This window comes from Lucilia sericata, unplaced genomic scaffold (assembly GCF_015586225.1).
Source record: "Lucilia sericata isolate MDLA Ls3-8-SP2 unplaced genomic scaffold, ASM1558622v1 Contig000515F_arrow, whole genome shotgun sequence".
In the NCBI taxonomy this organism is placed as follows: Eukaryota; Metazoa; Arthropoda; class Insecta; order Diptera; family Calliphoridae; genus Lucilia; species Lucilia sericata.
The window spans coordinates 1-20871 of record NW_023994528.1 but is presented as its reverse complement, the minus strand read 5'-3'; the positions used below and the strand labels follow the sequence as shown (position 1 = coordinate 20871).

General features: G+C 30.9%; 1 protein-coding gene across 3 annotated transcripts; it reads right to left on the bottom strand.

The window, feature by feature from the left end:
- Positions 1–5508: 5508 nt before the first annotated feature.
- Positions 5509–17809, bottom strand: LOC119605755. 3 transcript variants are annotated; one of them, XM_037959036.1, is made up of 8 exons: positions 17503–17809; positions 16416–16950; positions 9338–9704; positions 9041–9267; positions 8064–8969; positions 7429–7684; positions 7024–7364; positions 5941–6883 (listed from the first exon to the last, which is right to left on the bottom strand). In XM_037959036.1, the coding sequence occupies exons 2-8, from the start codon at positions 16604–16606 to the stop codon at positions 5941–5943; spliced, it is 3231 nt and encodes a 1076-aa protein (XP_037814964.1). In that variant the 5' UTR covers positions 16607–16950; positions 17503–17809. The 3 variants fall into 3 exon arrangements, with proteins under 3 accessions (XP_037814965.1, XP_037814964.1, XP_037814966.1); XM_037959038.1 differs by having other exon boundaries at positions 7429–7666; XM_037959037.1 differs by lacking the exon at positions 17503–17809 and having other exon boundaries at positions 5509–6883; positions 16416–16606.
- Between the last annotated feature and the right edge of the window lie 3062 nt (positions 17810–20871).

The following is a 20871-nucleotide window of genomic DNA, read 5'->3' as shown; positions in this document are numbered from 1 at the left end:
AATTCAAAAACTGTGACTATTATGAACCCCGAATACGACACAGATAAACCGTTAAAAACAAATTTGTCTACGTAGTACATACCCACAAGTTGGTAGGGTCTAAGTATTTGTGCAGCTTTGAGCTTTTTCTTCTTAGGGGCCATCGCAGTGACTTCTAATTACCCTATCGCATATATTTTTCATTAAAATATTAAAAACTTTCCAACTAATGACCATTACTACTTAGGGGCTCATTTGTCAGTTTTTAAATCTTCAACGTAATTTAATGGGTTTCGCTGCAGAAGGCACGTATTAATTAATAGATTATAATAATCATGTTATCAGTAAATTTTTGTGATTTAAATAGTGCTTGTATGGATCTGTTGTTGTTCATTCGAATTTAAATGACAGTGACCTTAGCGTGATATAGTGAAAAAACAATTTTCTAAAAAAAATCAGAACTTTTTTTTTCAATTTAGAATCTGATTCATTTGTTAATAATAGAGGAATTTATGAAACGCCCTACCATTACATGGAGAGAAATACTGGCTAACTTAAGTTCCGGTAACGTGGACCAGGTTCAGTACAAATTACTAATTAGTAATTACAAATTACTAATTCCTTAATTGTCGATCCATTATGGATCGAATGATTATAATTCGTGTTGAATTTTATCTTGACAATTAAAATTATTAGGATCGTATTCAGGATCATTTATCAAACTTTTCAAGAACTTATATTGTATAAAAATTATAAATTATTATGAATGAACCTAATGACTTTGGTAATAAGGGGATATGAACATTCTACGTTCTATCCTTACAAAACTTTAAAATTCGATTCTACTTATCTGTTTCGAAACAGAAATGATAGACCGACTAGGGATACAAAGACGGAAGCACCAATATTTTTGTGTATCACAAACACAAGTATTAACATTTAACACTAGGAAATCGTAATGCATTTTCTGTCCCTAATGGCGCTTCATTAGCAATAGTATTATTATCATATAGAAATTATAAGGATCTATTTTGGACTGAAATTTACAGAATTTGAGAGTAATTAGAGGATTTATTTATCATAAATTGATGTTCTGTAATGATGATGACGATGATTTTTTCCAAAATATTGTGCTGCGCTAAATCCGAATCTGGAACATCCCCATCACATCAGATCTTTGAGATATCGTGTTCCCATTATGGTCATATCTGAAACCTTATAACAGATCGAAGAATCCATCAGTTGGAAAATCTTTTATATTAGTCTAATCTCTCGACTTTAAAATAAAGTTTTAACCTCCCCAGCAAAAACCTACATTGAAAAGTAAGGGGTTAATATGCTAAAATTTACTTACACAATAGCATTTTAAGTCATTATATTAACACGGGGAGACAAAAAAAATTTTATCGTTTGTGTTAAAAACAAAGTTCGAAAACAACATGTCAAGACTAAAAAGTAAGTACTTGGTAATGGCTTTCAATTGTAATTACTTACCTAACAACATACTTTTCAATGACTACTACATATCTGGATTACATAGAAGTAGTCTAATAATAATCTTTCAAATAATGTGTTATATAAATACTTTCTTATTCATTAGTCATCTTGCCAGTAAAGATATAGAGACTGTATACGTTTTTTCATGCGATTTACAATGACTACTTTTTCTAATTACTTTTAATCGTTTGTGGTAAGTACTTGCCTCCAATGACATCGCCGTGTTAAAGTAATGACTTAAAATGCTATTGTGTAACTAAATTGTAGAATTTTAACCCCTCACATGGTAATGAAAGTTTTTACTGGGATGTTATTCTTTTTTAAAATATCTAAACCTAAAGTTTGAAACTTTCATTTGAAAGTTGACAGATTGGACTTTAGCTGTTATTTCGTTTAAATACATAGTTTTTTAAACTTTAGGAAACAATATCTCGAAATGTGATGGTGAAATTCTGAGGCCTGAAATGTATACATTAGTCTCAGTTTTTGTCCATTTTTTTAAATTTTGTTGGTTTAATGGAATTTTTGTGTAAAATCACTTCTCTATCTCCTGGACTGATATATCCCATTTTCAATCCCAAGAAGACTTTATCCATAAAGAATATTTGTGAATTTAACAAAATTAAATATGTTGAGAGTATTTAATATGTCGACTTGTATGCATCTAATTTAGCTATCGTATGTTGTGTTCTCTTCTAATTTTTTTCAAAACAAAATAATTAATATGTACGCTAAAATAACTTTAAATTATTTGTTTATGCTTTTTTCTGTTTTGTTTTTCTTATGTTGTTGTTATATTTTTTATATTTTTGCTATCTCATGATAACCCGAAATAATTCTTTATCACTTTCTATTTTCTTCGTCTATTTGTTTTGTTCGCATTTTAATGTTTCTCCACTGATGTTGAGCGTCACACAAATTTTGCAAAAGCTTGCAAATATGTAGTTATTTTCTAGTGTTATTTAAATTCATATAAACAAATTCAATTTTACTCATATTTTATTAGTGTTTTCTATAAATTAACGTTTGTTTAGAATTTGCTGATACGAGTACTAAAATGTTATAAATAGCTTTGTAAGCTTAAAGTTTTAATTAGAGCTTTTATTGATAACATTTGCCCGTATGTTTGCCTTAAGTTAACAGATGATTTACAGCGCTGTTAAATATAAAGCTTTATTAAAGCTTTTGGTGATGGGCAGAGAACAGTTATCGTTTTGTATTATATTCAAATTTAAACTCAATGGTGTTAGCCAGTGTTGCCAGAAACATTTTGACTCGTATCAGCAATCTAAAGATTGAAGCCTCCATTTTTAATTAAATCCCTTTGGTTTTCTCTAACATATTTTCATGAAAAATCTAATTACTTATGTCCATCGAAAGCACTTCAATCCTTACAAATGTCCTATCAGAATACTATTTAAGCAGTCATGACCAGGGGAAGCAAAAATATGGCAAAATAAGTTTTTTATTAAATTTAACATTAAACAAGTTATAGTTTTGATATTTTTTAAAGTGAACGTCAACATGAATAGTTTTGAGTTCCATAAATCTACTTTAAAATAATCGAAGAATCGACTTTATGTCGGAAAAGGTCGAAATCAACTTTTTTATCCTAATAAAGTCGATAAATCGACAATCTTGTAAGAGAAATATCGAAGAATCGAGTTCGCAAATAAAAGTTAAAAAACCCAAAAGATCCAAAAAAGTTGAAATGTAGAAAATCTACTTTTCAAAAATACAAAAAGTCGACTTTTTTTGTTTTAACTATAGAACCCTAGTTTTAATTTTAACTTTTTCCCGGACACCAATTTATTATTAAAGGTATTGGTCTCTCTGAACCAACGTAGGATAATTAGGCCAATTTTGTATTTAAACAAAACATTATACTTTTAAGTTTTCTTTATATCTGATCTTTTGTATCTTTTATATGTTTGCATGCATCTTTAAAAGTCGGAAATAAGCTTAACTTTAACTTTTCAGAGATATCTGACTTTAATATACAATTCTACAAAAAAAATTACAGAATTTCGGAACAATTTGAAAAAATTCTTGAAGTTGAATGTGGACCGACTTACTAGGGTCCACATGATAATCCCGATGTGTTACCCTCTAACGGATCCTACCAACCTATAGAACATTAGGTTAGCAGGTCGTCCTCGCGATGTCTTCACTGGGGACAAACTTGGGTCCAGTATATTGATCTCTTTGTGATATCTGAAACGAGAGAAAACGGTCAGCGTATTAGTACACTTCGACCTAATTACTCTGGTTTCCTATAGGACATTATATGTCCGTGTTTGACATGGAATCAAACCAACCAGAGGCCCGAATAAACGACTACATTTTAAATGTTTCCATGACTGAGAAATGCAATTATTAAAGTGTAAAATTAAGCTCATTCCTCTTGATTTTTCTTATAAAATTAATGATTAAAGCATGATTTTCAATATATTCTGTATTTTCGGTTTTGAAAAAAAATTCCGCTCAAAATCAATGGTTTCTGCCTGTGATTACTGATACAAAAACTTGTTGAAAAGGTACATATATCACAAAATAATATGTATGTATATGATTATATGTAAGTCATAATAATTGAACTTAAAAGTAATGCAGAGGGTATTTAGTAGTTACTGAAAGTGGTTTTGCAAGTAAAAGTCATAACCGAGTATTTGCTGGGTATTTATGGATAAAATTACCACTTAAAGGTACCTACCAATAAAAATACTGAAGTAAATTTGACTGCAGGAAATTGATTCCGATTAATTTAAATAGACTTCACTCCATTAAATCTATATATATATATGTATATATATATATATATATATATATATATATATATATATATATATATATATATATATATATATATATATATATATATATATATATATATATATATATATATATATATATATATATATATATATATAAAAGAGTAACGTTACTGACTGATTCATCATCGCACAGCCCAAACGGCTGAACCTAGAATAATGACATTTTGACAGTAGATGTGTTTTTGGTTGTGTAGATCCACTAAGGAGGGATTTTTGGAAATTTGTACATTTAGGGGTAAGAAAGGGAACAAACGGGTAAAACAGGTTTTCTTAATTATTAGTGATACAAGAAAAATTTGAAATGCACCCGTATTCACTCTGAAAATAAGCAGATGGGTGTCTGGTACTTTTTTGAAATTCGTACTTTTAAGGGGTGAAAATGTGTAACAAAGGTGATTTTGGTACCTTTTTTGGCCCTTTATAACTTCTTAACTAAAAAACAAAATAACATTTTTGTAAATATTTTGGATATATCTCCCAAAATTAGGAGACACCTGTTTCATACTTTTTTAAAATTCAGTCCTTTTTGGGTGTAAAAGGGAGAAAACTCTATTTTTGGTACTTTTTTTTAGCACATTAAGAAAACTTTTTCAATTTATTGAAGTATTCCTATTTCTACGGGAAATTTAATTTTATTCAAACTCATTGAGCCAATTTTTATAAAATTTGAAAAAGTAGTTTATTTACTCACACAAAATAAGCTTTTGGTATATTATTTTGGAATTCGAGTACTAAGGCCTTTTTGAAAGAACACTTTTTCTGGAACAAATGAATGCAGATTTGAATCGTTTGAGTTTTATCTGTAATATATAGATTTAAACACGAATGAAACTAAAAATACAAGCTTCTTACTGATTGCGAATTTATTCACGTGATATTGAACGTAAAAAATTGAAACATTAAAAAATGTTTAAATCAATTTAAATTTTCTATAAAACTAAACAAAATTTTGTATGTATTTAATTTTGGTTAGGGTAGCGAAGCACCCAGGGTATGCTAGTTAAACATAAATTTTGTGGGTAAAAATAATTCTGTAATAATAATTGCATAGTTTTCTTTAATAGTATATCTTGCCTTTATTTGTTAATAATATTTCTTATAAATAAATATAAAATTACAGACAATAAAAACAATTGTCAATTAGAACATAAAAATAATCTCCATAAATAAAGATTAATTAAATAAAATTGCATTAAATATCCGATTAAACTTATGTTCGTGGTGAATATAAAAAAGGGTGTTTGTTAATTTTCAATCTTGGTATGGATATTGCACATTATTTAAATTGAAACTAGATAATTATTTAAATAAAATACTGGATTTAAAATAAAAAAATCTAAAAATATTTAAGTTGTAATAAATTAAGCGATTTTATGATTACGTTTCGCAAAGGAATTAAATGTGTCACTCTAAAGTTGTAATTCCCTTGAGAAACATAAGCAGGTTCTTATTTAATTAAATTTATTGTACTAAAAATAAACAATAAAATCTTAAACTAAGTTAATTAAATAAAAAATAAATTTGTTAATTGCAACAATATTTTATAATTAAATGCATATCATCGTTGTTTTAACACTGAACTAATTAAATTTACATTATTTTGGGAGAAGAGAGGAATGAATTTGTGGGTTTATGGCAAATATCCTAAAGTGTCCTCGAGAGAGGCACTTACAGCACGCATCGATTGATAGTTATTTTGAAAATTTTCTCTTAAAATAATATCGCGCGTTTTACTCTTTCCACTGTGTACCGAGGCTGCTCGGGCGATATTCTTCTCAATATACGATAATTGCTTAAGTATATCATCAGCACTACAGGATTTTTGTGATGAAAGAGTATTGGATGAGAGATTATGCGGAGGCAATTGATTTCGCTCATTCCGGCGCCCAATACTAAATGACTCACGCTTACGATAAGACTGCGTCTGTTTGCGTGCCGCAACCGAGTAAGAACGACAACTATCCATGTTTTTAAGTTTGGTAGAACCACCTGAACATAGACTTTTTATATCCGTCGTCTGACTCAATTTGACATCTGCAAAAATGGCAGCTGCCTCTACGCTTTTCTTCACACTCAATGCTTCGTGGGGCTGTATGGGTTTGTTGCTACCATTGATATTGAACAGTTCATAGTCAACTGCTAGTTTGTCGGATGTCTTACGAGTCATGGAGCGTGATCTTCGTTTTGGTGATTTATTTTTGCTGTTGTTATCAATATGTCTGGAATTGGAACGACTTTCAATTCTCTTGCAATAACATTTACTGGCACTTATACAGCTGTCGGTATCACACCAGGTTGTATCGGAATGTGCGTTAGCCGTTTCATCATCAGCTGTATTGTGTGCTTCTTCCTCTACCATCGAGCAGTAGCATTTGTCGTCCGACTGGCAGGAGATCAACGAATGACGATTCATATTGTTGATGCTATTAATAGGTTTTGGCTTGCGCCGTTCATTAATGTGACGCAATTCATGGCTGTCAAGTTGATCTGTGCGAAGACTGCAATAGCAACGATCAGCCGATGTACAAGTACATGATTCCGAATCGTAACTGCATTCCGAACAGGAGACATATCTAACATATAAAAAATATTTAGCAAGAATTAAGTATATGAAGAAGTATAAAGTTAGATAAGCAAAAGCGGTACTAAGCAAAGCAAAAAATTTCATTGGCAAATGATTTTCCGAAAACTATCGAACCTGTTCAGTACGTACCCACTGCTACTGTTCCGATTTAGTCCTTGAAATGCATTCTCATGACGTATCACAGACACATCTGAGCCACTGGTAGCCACACGATTACGTTGATGCTGTTGATGATGGTGCTGGTGTTGATGTTGGTGCTGATGATGATGTCCGTGTAGCTGGCGGTGATTTGGGTGGGAGGATATTGTTGTGGGTGGTCCAATGATAAGCGGAGGTTCGGATTTGCGATGATTTTCCAAGTCTTTATTACGGGGTGGTTTTGGTGGCTTTCCACGACACGAGCGAAACTGACCTAACTGAAAAACCTTCTTCAAACTTTTTGTACCAAAAATTGGGGTTTTCGGTTTTTTCTATAAAAGAAAAGTTTAAAAATAATTAAAATATGTTTAAGATTATTGATAGTTTCACACTTACTTGGGAACCACTGGAATATATTTTACGTTTAAGTTTCTTCTTCTTTTGACGACGCATTATGTTCTTTGATCTTTGAAATAACTCATCCTTCGTTAGGGTGACTGCTAGTTTAAGGAGAAATTCCTTGTAGATCGGCTTTAGATCATTAAACGACATGCCGTCCGCATCAATAATAGCAGAAAGAATATCATCCAGTGAATGCAGATTCTCGTGCAAACGAAATTCATTGAAGAGTTCGCTGAAACCAAGTGGTGAACTAGAAACATAAATCGAAATAAGGAGCAACAATTTACTGACTTTCCGTAACCACACCAGTACAGTAGTTTTCTTTTTGGTTTAAAATGTACATTGCAGAAATGTTTGATTTGATTTTAATTTTATTAATATACATACATATATATTTTAATGAGAAGTCTATTAAAAGATATATGTAATTGAAAGGCCGAATATTTTAAATGGTCACTTTTCTACTTTGAAATGTTTAAGTTTAGGAATATTAAGAATTATTAATATTTTTTTTTCAAAAGAAATATCAAACAGATCTGCGTGTATGTGTGGATCAAGTTAGAGTAGGTGTGTTTGTGAGTGTCTTTCTGTGTGTGCGTGTATTCATAATCATCAGTTTTGGTACTTACCCACCACCACCGCCATTTGATCCACCAATTTTTCCCGAATTACGACGTGCTGCTCTGGATTTGTACCGTGTAAGGCCTCCTGTGTTCAGGAAGCTACCGGATCTAGGAATTGCTACACGCGTAAATATATCTCCACTCTCACCACTCCGCAATCCAGTATTTGATGAGGCAATTGCTGCTGCCACCACCGCTGGAGCTATACCATTTCCAATAAGTTGCGATGCTTTATAGACACTATCACCCGAAGTCTTTTTCGAATGGCTCAAATGAGAACGATGTGAACTTCTAAGATTATTCTCCGCCTTCTCCAGATACGAATTCGATGGAGAATTGCAATTGTCTCTAGATATTGAATTATTACGTACAGATGAGTGTAATTTCCTAGACGCCTCTCCCGGTATAGTGGTTGGTATTGGGGGAGCTCTTTTGGTCTTGTGTGATTTTCTTTTTCTCTCCTCAGTTGAAGTTTCCACAGCCTCATTGATAACATTGCTGCTCGAACTAAGGGAACTATTCGAAACGCGTTTCTTCCGACTTGAACGAGAAGCAACGGATGCACCAACCGTACTGCCAGACGTACTGCGAAATGAACTTTTCCGTCCACCTGATGCCAACTGTGACCGCGAGTGATAATTTGAACCAGTTACAGCCGAACTACTAGCAATACTTATGCAACTAACGCCATTTTGATTACGCGGCGTACGACGTTTTGTACTCCTATGTGAATTTGAGCTGACGTGAGCCATTAGACTCTGATATAGAGTTGCAGCAATAACGATGGCATCTTCAGTGCTCTTACAAATGAAACCGTGGCATTCCAAAACTTTGGGCATACCAGCTGAACGCATAACTACAGCAAAAATGGGTGCATGTTGGTTGTTGGCCAATCGTTTCTGCTCCAAAGGACTGAAATTTGGTGAAAGTTATTATAGGTCAATACAAGTTTTACATTTCACAACATTTTAAATGGGATTTACCTTAAAGGTTGAAATAATGTGGACTTGTCAATATTTTCGGGTGAAGTAATGAGCGGTAAAAATGCAGCACCTCCATCTTCTTGTGATACTGTGAATTTAACTGCGGACCAAACTGCAATATTATGAAATGGTGTAATACTGCTGTCATTATTTAAATTATTATGTGAATTGTTGGTCTTCACTCTCAGGCCTGTTGCACAAATATCCAAAGTACCCGCATTTTGTTTCTGAAATAATGAAAATTCAATAATATTTTTATAAAATTATGATGTGGTTAAAGTAAATGGTAAAACATACCTCATCATTTATTTCCCTCAAATAAAGTTCTCTTAACGGTTCCTGTAGACCTTGCAAGCTAGTTACTTTATCTTTGAGTGGCAGCGAACCCAAACACGTGACAGGAAAACTACTTGTTGCATCTTTGGCCACATCTGTGAATAATTGTTCGATTTGTGCCTGCACACTATTGCTAATACGTTGAACATCTTTTTTCGTATTATCGGCTAGAATTTTCGCTGTCTCATTCGTTTCGTGCAGGTAACTAGTAATTGAACGCGAGCTCTCTCCTGCTGTACTGGCCAATTCACTGCGTCCGTACATAATAATGGAACGGGTGCGATGAGAGCCATGAGGATCATCGAGGCGATTGCTTCGGGTGGAACGACTGCAAAAATAATAGAAGAAACATTTTTTAATATTTATTTGAAAATGTTATTTAAATATACTTAATATGTGTACTTCTATTAATTTAAAAGTTAAATAAATGATGGACCAGAAGCAAATATTTTAAAAAATTTAATAAAGTAAACGAAACCTTATTTCTTGATATATATGAAACAAAATATATGTATGAAAAACGAAATTATTTACTAACTGCCGCGATTGACTTTACTAGAGCTTATCCGATCTGTCAGAGATGAGGGTAGTGCAATTTTTAGTTAAATCAATATTTCACTCTGCTATCTGTCCTGTTCTACTTTTTAAATGCTTTCTGGATTCGTCTCAAAAATTTCCAGAATAATATCGGTTTGAGATCGTTGGTGATTCAGATTAACTTGCACATTTAGATTAGGTTGATAAGAGGATGTAAACTACATCAAATCCGAAGAAATACACGGGCCTGTTATGATTTAGTATTGAAAAAATTCCATTCTCGTTTAAGCTCATATAATTAGTAAAAGCTAGGAATCGGCAAAAGAGATTGGAGTACATAGAAAGATGTGACTTACGTTATTGAAAGACAAAACCAGGATCTTTCAGTTGAAAGTTAGCAAAAGTACCAATTAAAAATTATGTACTTTTATAAGGTCGATATTTATTACTCATTATATGGCCATCAAAGAATTACACAGGTAAACCTAAATTTAAAAAAATCGAAACCCAGAAACCTTGATATTGAATATGATGAATGAGTTGTGTTAAATTTTAATCCTAACTCTCAATTACATCAGCTTTTAGAGATATCGTGTCCTAAATTTTGAAAAACGAAAGTTTTTTTGTTATATGAAAGTCCAATTTAATCATTTTGGTATCATGTTCTTTCGTTAAGATATATAAAATTTAAGTTTAAAATTACTACAAATTAAAAAATTGCAATGAACGATATCTCGGCAAATAAATAAGTTTTTTAAGCAATTCAAAAAGTATTCTTATGGGACAAATAGTGACAGCGTTTTTCCAAGCATAAGGTTAAGATACTTTGAAGAAGGAAGAATATAACATAACTGAAGTTAAAACTCTAAAGTTATGAGATATGGGTTTCAGATTTCGCTCTATTGCAACGTCATAAAAATTGGCCTAAAACTTAGTTTTAGCGCATCTTTCATATACGGATAAGTCTAGAGTCTTGTTAACCACCAAAACTGATAAAGGCCGAAAACATTTTCGAACCAAAGTAAATTCATTTAAGTTAAATATTATATTAAGGCATAGAGTATCAATATTAAGTGGTATAATTTGTTATATTTATTTTTAGGTCACATCTACATAATATGATCTGATCTTATATCCAATAAAAACTTCAGGAATAATAATAAAAAAACTAAACAATAACTGTTTTTACATTGCAATGCATTGTTACAAATCAAAATAAATTTTCAGTGTGGGAGTAAGAAAAATTAAAAGATATAAGAAATTATAGCTGGGCATGGCCGACCATATGATACCCTATACAAGTTATGATTTATGTTTATTATTTTTAATAATAAAGAATTTATGTTTCAATTTCGATATATTTTATCGATATATGGAGCTAGTTTCTGATATGAAGCGATCCTAACAAAATTTGCAAAGGCATTTTTGTTGAAATAAAATTTAATTTAAGAGGAGGGCTTTGTTGGGGAGCTAGTGTCGAATTAGGGATAATCATTAATATGAAACATAGTTGTGCCTATTTTTGTAGAGATATTAGTATATTCGTTGGCTCCAAAGCCTATTTTAGTGGATCGAGTTGTATGGACTCCGTGTGAAATAATGGACATATATCAATCGAAATCAATAGGGTGCTTGGGTCTAAAGTAATACGTTTACCAACTTTCATCGAATTATTTTAAAAATTGCGATCTGTAGTTAAATTACATGATTTACATGGAAAGACTAACGGACTGACATATCTTAATTGACTCAGAAAACGATTCTGAGCCGATTGGTATACTTTAGAAACACCTACTAAAGTGGTGTAGGGTATAAAAATAGAAACAAAAATACATATCCACATCTTTTTACAAAAGTCAGATAAATGTAACTTTTGAATATATGATATGCAACGTTATCTGTTATGACACCCCCAAATGGGTTAACATGAACAATCTAATATTCGATTTTGAAAATATAAAATATGTAAATCCTCCTATAAACGAGTACATATTGTAAAAGAATCTACAAAATCAAATAAGAGACAGTACAAATAGATAGTTATAGTGTTAACAAAAGAAATAGTAAATAAACCGGAATCTATGGATGATCACCTGTTGAAAACACTTTTGGTGGCATTTGGACACAATAACAAAACTGCAGAATCACTCTTCTTTTAATACTCTTTCGAGTGTAATGACAACAGACCAATATACTATACATACATATTTACATTCATACATACAAAGACTGACAATCATCTATTGTATTGTAAATTTATTTATCGAATACCGCTATGTGACACCAAATCCTCCTAACTAGATAAATACTTGTTTTAAGAAAAACAAATTCAAAATCTAAACCATTTAAATTGCCAACATAACGACAAACGTCTAGCAACTACAAATGTGAATGAACAGCATTCACTTTGCGCCGCTGAAGACGCGTGTTACTTTTCCAATATTTATCACCTTTGGTGCGTTTTCTTGTGGATTCTTTTTTTCTAAATCTCGCTCCCTCACTCTTTTATAAAAGAATTAAGGTCGCTAAGAATCTATGAATATTTTATTAGCGATTTACAATTTCTTCAAAGTATATGTTATAAAAAAACCATAAAATTTTATGTAGACAAACATATGGGCGATCGGTCCATTGTTTAAAATTGAAAAAATAACAGCTTTTGTAGTTTAATTGTCAAAAATAAGAAAAAAAACTTTGCGTTTGTGTTTTTTTTTTCGTGTAAAAAAAACAAAATAATATTATACATAATTATTAAAATAATAGGAAATGAAAGTGATATTCAAGATCTTTTTCCTGAACACAAAAGAACTTGTTTATACAGAATTACTTTCTTTACAAATATTACTTATGTATAAGTCAGAGGTAATACCAAAAGAGCTGTAGGTAATAGTTAATATTAATCGACAAAACTAAATCAGAAGTGGGTGCTAGGATATTTAAGAATCTTAACAGAATAAACATTTATTGATTTAAGTTAAATATGTAAAAAAACAAAATGTGTATGTAATTCAAAGTGAGTTTCATTGTTATGTTCATAATTGTAAATCAATATCAAGCAGTCAAATTTATTATCTACTTTGTCAATAATACATACAACTAAAATTCCCTATTAAATCATAAAAATAAATGTAGATTTAATGCAGATTTAAAGCAAGAATTATTTATTTGTACATTTGTTTATACATACATATCTAAAAACCATTTGGTTTGGGTTTTCCCGGATTCTCAGAAAAGACGTTTCATTCAAGACGTTTAAGTTTAGCATTTTAACAATTTAATGTTTAAATTAAAAAAGAAAATACCATGAAAACAGCAAAAAAGAGTTTTTTTAACTTTAGGTGATAATTTCTCAAAGAAGGAACACGATTTGGCAGAAGTTAAACTTGTTATAACATCCCGAATATAGCGGTGTTTCTTTGAACTATTTATACTATGTGAAGATCTCTTCAAAAACATGTAATTGAAGAAATCTGAGTTCAGATGCAGAAAAGCTCAATCAATTAAAAACAAGTAAGAAAGTATAGTCTGTTGTGGCCAACCATATGACTTTGTATGGGAATTATCATGAAAATTGCGACCTGACGGTTGCATGGCTTAATCGACTCAGAATACGATACTTGTATAAAAGAATTACACTAAAGTGTAGGGTATAAATATTTTCTAGACCCTTGGTTTCGATTTTATTTTTGTCCATCTGTGTAATTTTGTGATGAATAAACTGAATCAAATAATGGTAAAGGAATTAGTGATATTCAAATATATTTGCCACCGATTTCAAGTATTACTATACCCAACACCATATTAGTGGAGAGGGTATATTGGATATATAACGACCAATATTATTGGTCCCATACAAACCTTTAAGTATGCCAATCGGCTTTGAATGATTTTCTGATTCGATTTACCCATGTCTGTTGTATGTTAGATCGGACAACGTCTACTGAAAATGGTTAAAATCAGTCTATTATTTCACCTAGCCCCCATACAACTGAATCCCCAGTGCTTTTGAGCTCATAATTATTTTGAATATACTTATATCTAGACAAAAAGCGGCACAACTTAGTTTCTTACTAGCCTTAATGACCTTGTAATGGTCGGGCGGGCTTCATTTGATCCCAGCCCCAAACAAATCCCTCTTCAGAAAATTACTTAAATTTCCACAATTCGCTTAAAAAGGTAATGTCGTGATGAAATTCAGCATTTCCCCCCAAACCCCCATATAAAGCCTCTTTCAGAAAATAAGTTTTTCAAGAATATCGGAGGCAAAGTACAATAACTGGTGTAGGGTATTATAGCCCTCATTTAATTTATATTTTTGAAATAAGTTTATTGTTAGTATTAAAATAAAATCTGACAAATTTACAATTATCTATTTTGAGAAATCTGTGAAAGATTCTAAATTCGGTAATGATTTAACTAGAAATGTTTAAGAGCTTGACCTATATGCTATATCTGCTCCAGTATGGATGCACATAAAACATCCTATCTAGTAGATCTTAGTAGATTACATCTGAGCGCAATGGCTAGTAATAACTGACAAAATGTTATTAGTGGTCATTGCAAATTTGGAAACCATGCAAGGCGCATGGGTCTTCCACAAACATTACAGAATTTTTGAGATCCATTTTAATAAAATCGAAAATATTTTATTTTTAAAAAATTATACTCAGGTCTCGATTTTCATTCGTCCGTTTTCGTGTTCAGTACATAAATACGCATCGATTGAGAAGTATACCTACTTGAAATATTTAAAATGGCTGTTCCTCAGAACACTCTAATGTTTGTACATATGTGTATTAGGGTCATGACTTTTTGCAAATAAGAGAGCTTTTAGGACGTGAACAGATGTTAAGGAATATGAATATGAAAACTTTTTCTATATGAGAAAAACAAATATTTTTAACAACATTTTTGCATTTGTATTACATTATCTTAAAGAGAGCATTGTTCTTTAAATCCTTGTTATGGAAATTTTAACAAATCGCGATAATGTTGCATGTTATAGAAAATAGTATACTTTTATATGAAAATTATTTAAATAATTTTTGAAAAATAACGACCGAAAGCATTTTAGAAATTGCTTTCGGTGCGGGAAGTTTTTTGACCGAATTGACTTAAAAAATAGCCTTCTATTATCAGGACAGTATTGGCTATAAGGCAGTGCTATGGTATTTTGCCGCCCCAAAAAAGTCATAACCTTAATGTATATCTATCTTTCTAATTTTGTCTCCCTCTTCAGTCTATGTTCTTCCATTTCCTTTCCATTATTATTGAACAATTATTAAATCGTACCATCATTATTACACCTAGTCGCCATACAACCGGACTAGCAAATATCGCTATAAATATAATTATGTTAATTATGTTACTATAGCTTCAAAAATTGACAGATCTAAAATCTATATAAAACTAAGTTAGATCCTAGGTCCTATACAAAGTTTAATTTTTAGAAAAATACTTAGTCTTCCATAATTCACTTATAAGCACTAGTATTATGATATAATTTGGTTTAAATAATATGTTTTATGAGGATCGGTCCATATTATATTTTATGAGGATCATATTTTTAATTTTTATCTATTAACATATATTTTGGACGTCAAGGTTCCGAATGGTATAGTTTTTTTCACGTGTAGTACTCTCCGAATGGAACATATTGACACAATAATTTGTTTCTATTTTTGCAAAGTCTATACCAGCTTACAGGCGTACAATTGTCACGAATGATGATATGGAATTGTCCACATCTAATTAGTTTTAATAGAAGAGTAACATGTCACACTCTTTCGGAGGCCTTGGAATGATTCTTTACTTTCACTATAATCGTAATGGTGTGACACCATCTTTCCGATAGGAAGCAATGGAAATTTACATAGCACAAAATTTTAAAAAGATTAGTTTGTCAAAGGCCACGTCTACGGCTTTATACATATTATATTAACATTTTTTGTAGAGAATTAAATGTTCTAAATATTTAGGGATAGGGGACCTTTGTAGAAGTTTTATATTTAATAGTAAGCACATCCAATAAAGTTACTTAGAAATCATACTTTGATTTGAGTAAATTAATGCTTGTCAAAATTTAAAATATAAGTACATACTTAAAACATTTGTAAAATTTTAGAAAGGTTTATGTGTTTTCCACTGCATATCTTCTAACAAATACATACTTATGCATATATGTGTGTTATATTATATAACAATTGAACAGTAATGCATACATAACTATTTATGTAAGTGTTGGAAATAGGAAATAAGTGTTTTTACATTAAAATTTATATAGTTAGTGAAATATTTAAATACAGGAATGTGCAACACGATAGATTATTAAGCTGAATTGTTTAAATAATGTTTCGCAAAAACTAAAGCACAGATCATTCTAACTAACATTTAATATGTTTGTGGGAAAATTAGATCTTAGTTTTTTTATTCGAAAATATTTTTGAGGAGAAACTAATGTATCTGTATTCTAGTAAAGATTGAATATTAATAATAAACTTACCTGGTATCGTCAAACATTAAATCGATTTTTAATTTATAGACCGAATTGCGGCTAACACTGGATGAAGATTCCTGATGATCGCTTTCCAATAGACGGGTGCCAGATGAATTACTACCATTTGTTTTACGTGTACGAACTGAATTCATTTTAGGTATTGCAACAACTTGATTATCCGATTTGCATGTAACCATTCTTAAAAAATTTATTAACGTTTTTTTAATTATTTTTTTTTTTATTTTATACACTTTTTTTTATTATTTATGTAACTTTCGCAAGTGTTTCGTTTAACAATTTCATTCAATTCATGTCCAAGACATGAAGATTTTTAATAAACATTTTGTTGTTAAATTTTTTAATTAATAATAAATATATTATTTTTTGTTGCAATTACTGAAGAAGTGAAAAATCTTTGTTGCGAATTCTTGTGCGGTTGGTAGTAAATTTTTTGGTTTGTTTGATTTGTTTTTACAAGTTGTTAAATTTCACATGCCAACAAGTAATTTGTTGTTAAATTTTATTATTTGTTTGTTGGGCACTGCAAAACAAAAACAGTAATAAAATAAAAATAAATTGTTTGAAAATGGTGTTATGTTCATATTTTGAATAAAAAAACTCAATATGTGTTGTACTCGATTTATGTGGCAAAAGCAAAATGCTTTCGATTTATGTAAAATGTCTATAGACAATAAACAAAAATATTGTAGTTTTCTTTCATTTTTTAGCAGAGTATTTTGTGTTTTTTCTTTAACTAATTGTTTTAAACTTTAGTTTGAGTTTTTTGTTTATTTTTTGCTTTGCTTTTCCAAACATTTTCACAAACGTTTATATGTATATATTGATTTATTTATTTATTTATTAACTGTTAAATACATACATATTACGGCTTTAAACTTTTTTAGTTCATAATTTACTTTCACTCTAAAATATCTTTGTTTTTATTTTATTTAATAGATTTTTGCAATAATTAGTGAAATAAATTGCACAAAATTGTTTGTTTTTATCTTTCGAATATTATATTCATTGCTTGTTTTTTTTGTTTGTTTAAAAACCTGTCACATATTTTTTCTTTTTACATTATTTTATTTACCCCAAACATGCACCAGATTATACAAAGTGGCCAAAATAATTGTTTAAATACATATTTCATAATTATTTTATTTTTATATTGATGGGATTTTCATGAGGTTATTTTATTTTAAGATTTGATTTACGGTTTTATGTTTTTTGTGTTTATATATGTATTTTTGTTAACATTAGAGAAATACAATTTGAAGTTAGCGTAATTTTTAAAAATAAAGTTTTATTTGATTTTTTAATATTTTCGAGCCGCATATAAATATTAAACCGATTTGAAGTAACATGCGTTGTTTTCTTAACCACGGCGCACGCACAAATGTCGATGAGCTGCTAAACACTAAACCGAATGAATGAATGAACTCCAAACCAGAGCAAGCGCACACTTGCAAACCGACATTCGTAGATACTGAATTGAAATTCAAATCCAACTGACTAAATTTGGTCGACCAACATTAGCTGTGTGCTTCGTTTACACTGACTAACAAACTGACAACAAAGAAAAAACAAATGAAAACAAACAATGAAACAAAACCAACACGCAACAAAGTTGTTAATAACTTTGCTAAATGAAGAATTTCTAAGACTTTTTGTGTGAGTGTGTAAGTGAGCAAGCGCGCTTACACTGACAGAGCATACAGATACAACTCCAGACCTCAATTTAGTAGCAGCTCTCAATCAAGACAACTTTTCATCACCATACATCACAACATCTTCGTCACAATTATTTACACTACACGAACAGAGAGTCAGACAGACAGATAGACAGGCAAACATTAAATCACATTTTGTACATACAATAAATATCATTGAACCATGACAATAGAGTTAAACTTTTGTTGTAACAAAATATTTTTGATCAAGACACACAATAACAAAATGTCTTAGATCGTTCACACTTACATTAAATAATTTTGATATTGTTGTTAAAAGATTTGCCAAAAATAATATAATGGGTTTGCAGTTTGAATAAACACTACTAGTGGAGAGTTAATTTATCATTAGCTAGTTACATTAAAAACAACCAAAATTACACAGGCCAACAGAATTTGAAAATGCCGAAATCCAGAGACCTTAGAATTTCTACATCACATCAGGTTTAAACAGATATCATGTACTGAAGATTGAGACGTTATAACATCGCGACACCTTTATTTTAAAGTTTGTTATGTCATCTGAATATCTTCTCCCTTTTTCGAGATATCTTGACGTAAATTTAAAAACAAAAAGTTATATTTTACGACATAACTTCAACGGGCAATATCTCAGCAAATACAGGAGATTTTTATATAATTCAAAAATTAGTTTTGTTGGCTTAAATTATGACAAATTTTGTTTTAAAATGAATGCTAAATATATATAGTAAAAACTAAGTTTCTGTCAATTTGTGATTGTTTCAATCAATGAATTATATTAAAATATGTACATAGGTTTCACTTTCAAATGACATAACAGATTATATAATAAAGCTGGCCAAATTAGAATTATTCAGTCCATGTATAATGGACTGTCCAAAATATGTACATGTCCAAAATATGGACCATCTAATTGAGTCCGCCTGTCTATTGAAAGCGCAATAGAAACCAAACTTGCGAATCTAAAAAGCCGCTGCTCAGCAGATATGAGCAAATTGTCTAACTACCCTTAATTTATACTGTAGAGTGAAACTAAACAATTTTAAAATGTAATCCTTGACCGGAAATTAAAATGGAGACACCACATAGAGGATAGGATCAACAAGGAACATCGGTGCTGGGGGATATGTAGGAGTACTATAGCTATGAAATGGGGTCTTAGTCCTACTATGACAAATTGGCTTTATAAAAGTGTAATTAGACCAGTTCTAGCTTATGTTTTAATAATCTGGTGGACGGCTTTGGACAAAAAGTGCAATATCAAACGACTACAGGGAGTTCAGCGTACATGTTGCCTGCGTATAAGTGGTTCCATGTGTACTACTTCAACCAAGGCTCTGGAAACGTTGCTAGATATTCCACCCATTGCAACATATTTAAGATATGAGGCGGCGCTTATAGCCGAATAGCTCTTTACTTTAGGTGAACTGGCCAAAAGCGGTTATAGGACATGTCATCAATGTATACTGGGCATATTAATAATATATCGGAAACTTTGAACGCTGATACCAGATTGTATGTCTTGGTCAAGCGGAACATTAGAGCAAATACCGGTAGGAATCCGTTGTTACACGGATGGCTCTAAATTGGGTGACAAAGTGGGCCTGGATTTGAATAAATATGGCGCCCACAGCCCTTAATATATTTACCGACAGCCAGAAGCCAATTCGGGCGATATCAGGTGATAGAATTAAATTTAAGTCCGTATTGTATTGTAAAAAATCTTTAACTGAATGGCGAAAATACGAAATAACTCCCAAAAACAAAAATGAAATAAGTCCTCAAATTTGGGGACTTATTTCATTATGAAATAATTCCCCAATTTAAAAATGAAAAAAAGCCCCAACGAAATAAAATAACTTCCTAAATTAAAATGAAATAACACCCCATTTTTGGGGATTCATTTCATATGAAACAAATCCCTAATATTAAAATGAAATAAGTTCCCATTTAAAAATAACAAATTATGGAAAAAGTCAGTTTTAGTGACATTTCTAAAAAAAGTAGGTCGCTCATACTTTCGAGTGGGGCTTCAAGGTTTAATACATTTCAGTTTAATCGCTTAATAAAGATTACTTTAATAGCCGGCCTGTGGCCGGGCGCAAGAACTTTCTACTCTATGGTATGTCCAACAACGGGTTCGCTTAATAAAAACTTCTTAAATAGCCGGCCTACGGCCGGACGCAAGGCTTTACTACTCTATAATATGACCAACATCGGCTTCGCTTAGTAAAGATTTCCTAAATATCCGGCCTAAAGCTGAACACTCTTGATACAGTGAGAGTGTATACTTAGCGAAGCCGGTGTCCAATGTACCCCAGAGGATAAAACCCTTGCGCCCGGCGGAAGTCCGATTATCAGACATATATTTTTTTTATTTCGTGTGATAAAAGTAATATAATGAAATAACTCCCCAAAAATATTTTTAGGGATTTATTTCATTTTTGAATTTTGGGGAATTATTTCATAATGAAATAACTCCACATTTTAAATGTGAAATAAAGCCCCAAAAAAACGAATTAAATCCCCAAATTTCGTTGTTTTTGCTTTCTGAACAAATTTTTAGGGAGTTATTTCATTTTTGTTTTGGGGAGTTATTTCTTGGGAGTTATTTCATGACGCCCTATTTCTTCACTGTTTCCAGAACAAATTTTAATTTTTAAAATTTTTTTAAAATAATTTTTGTTTAATATTATAATATTTACACTCATTAGCATTTATCTCGTCGAATTGATACCTTGTAATTT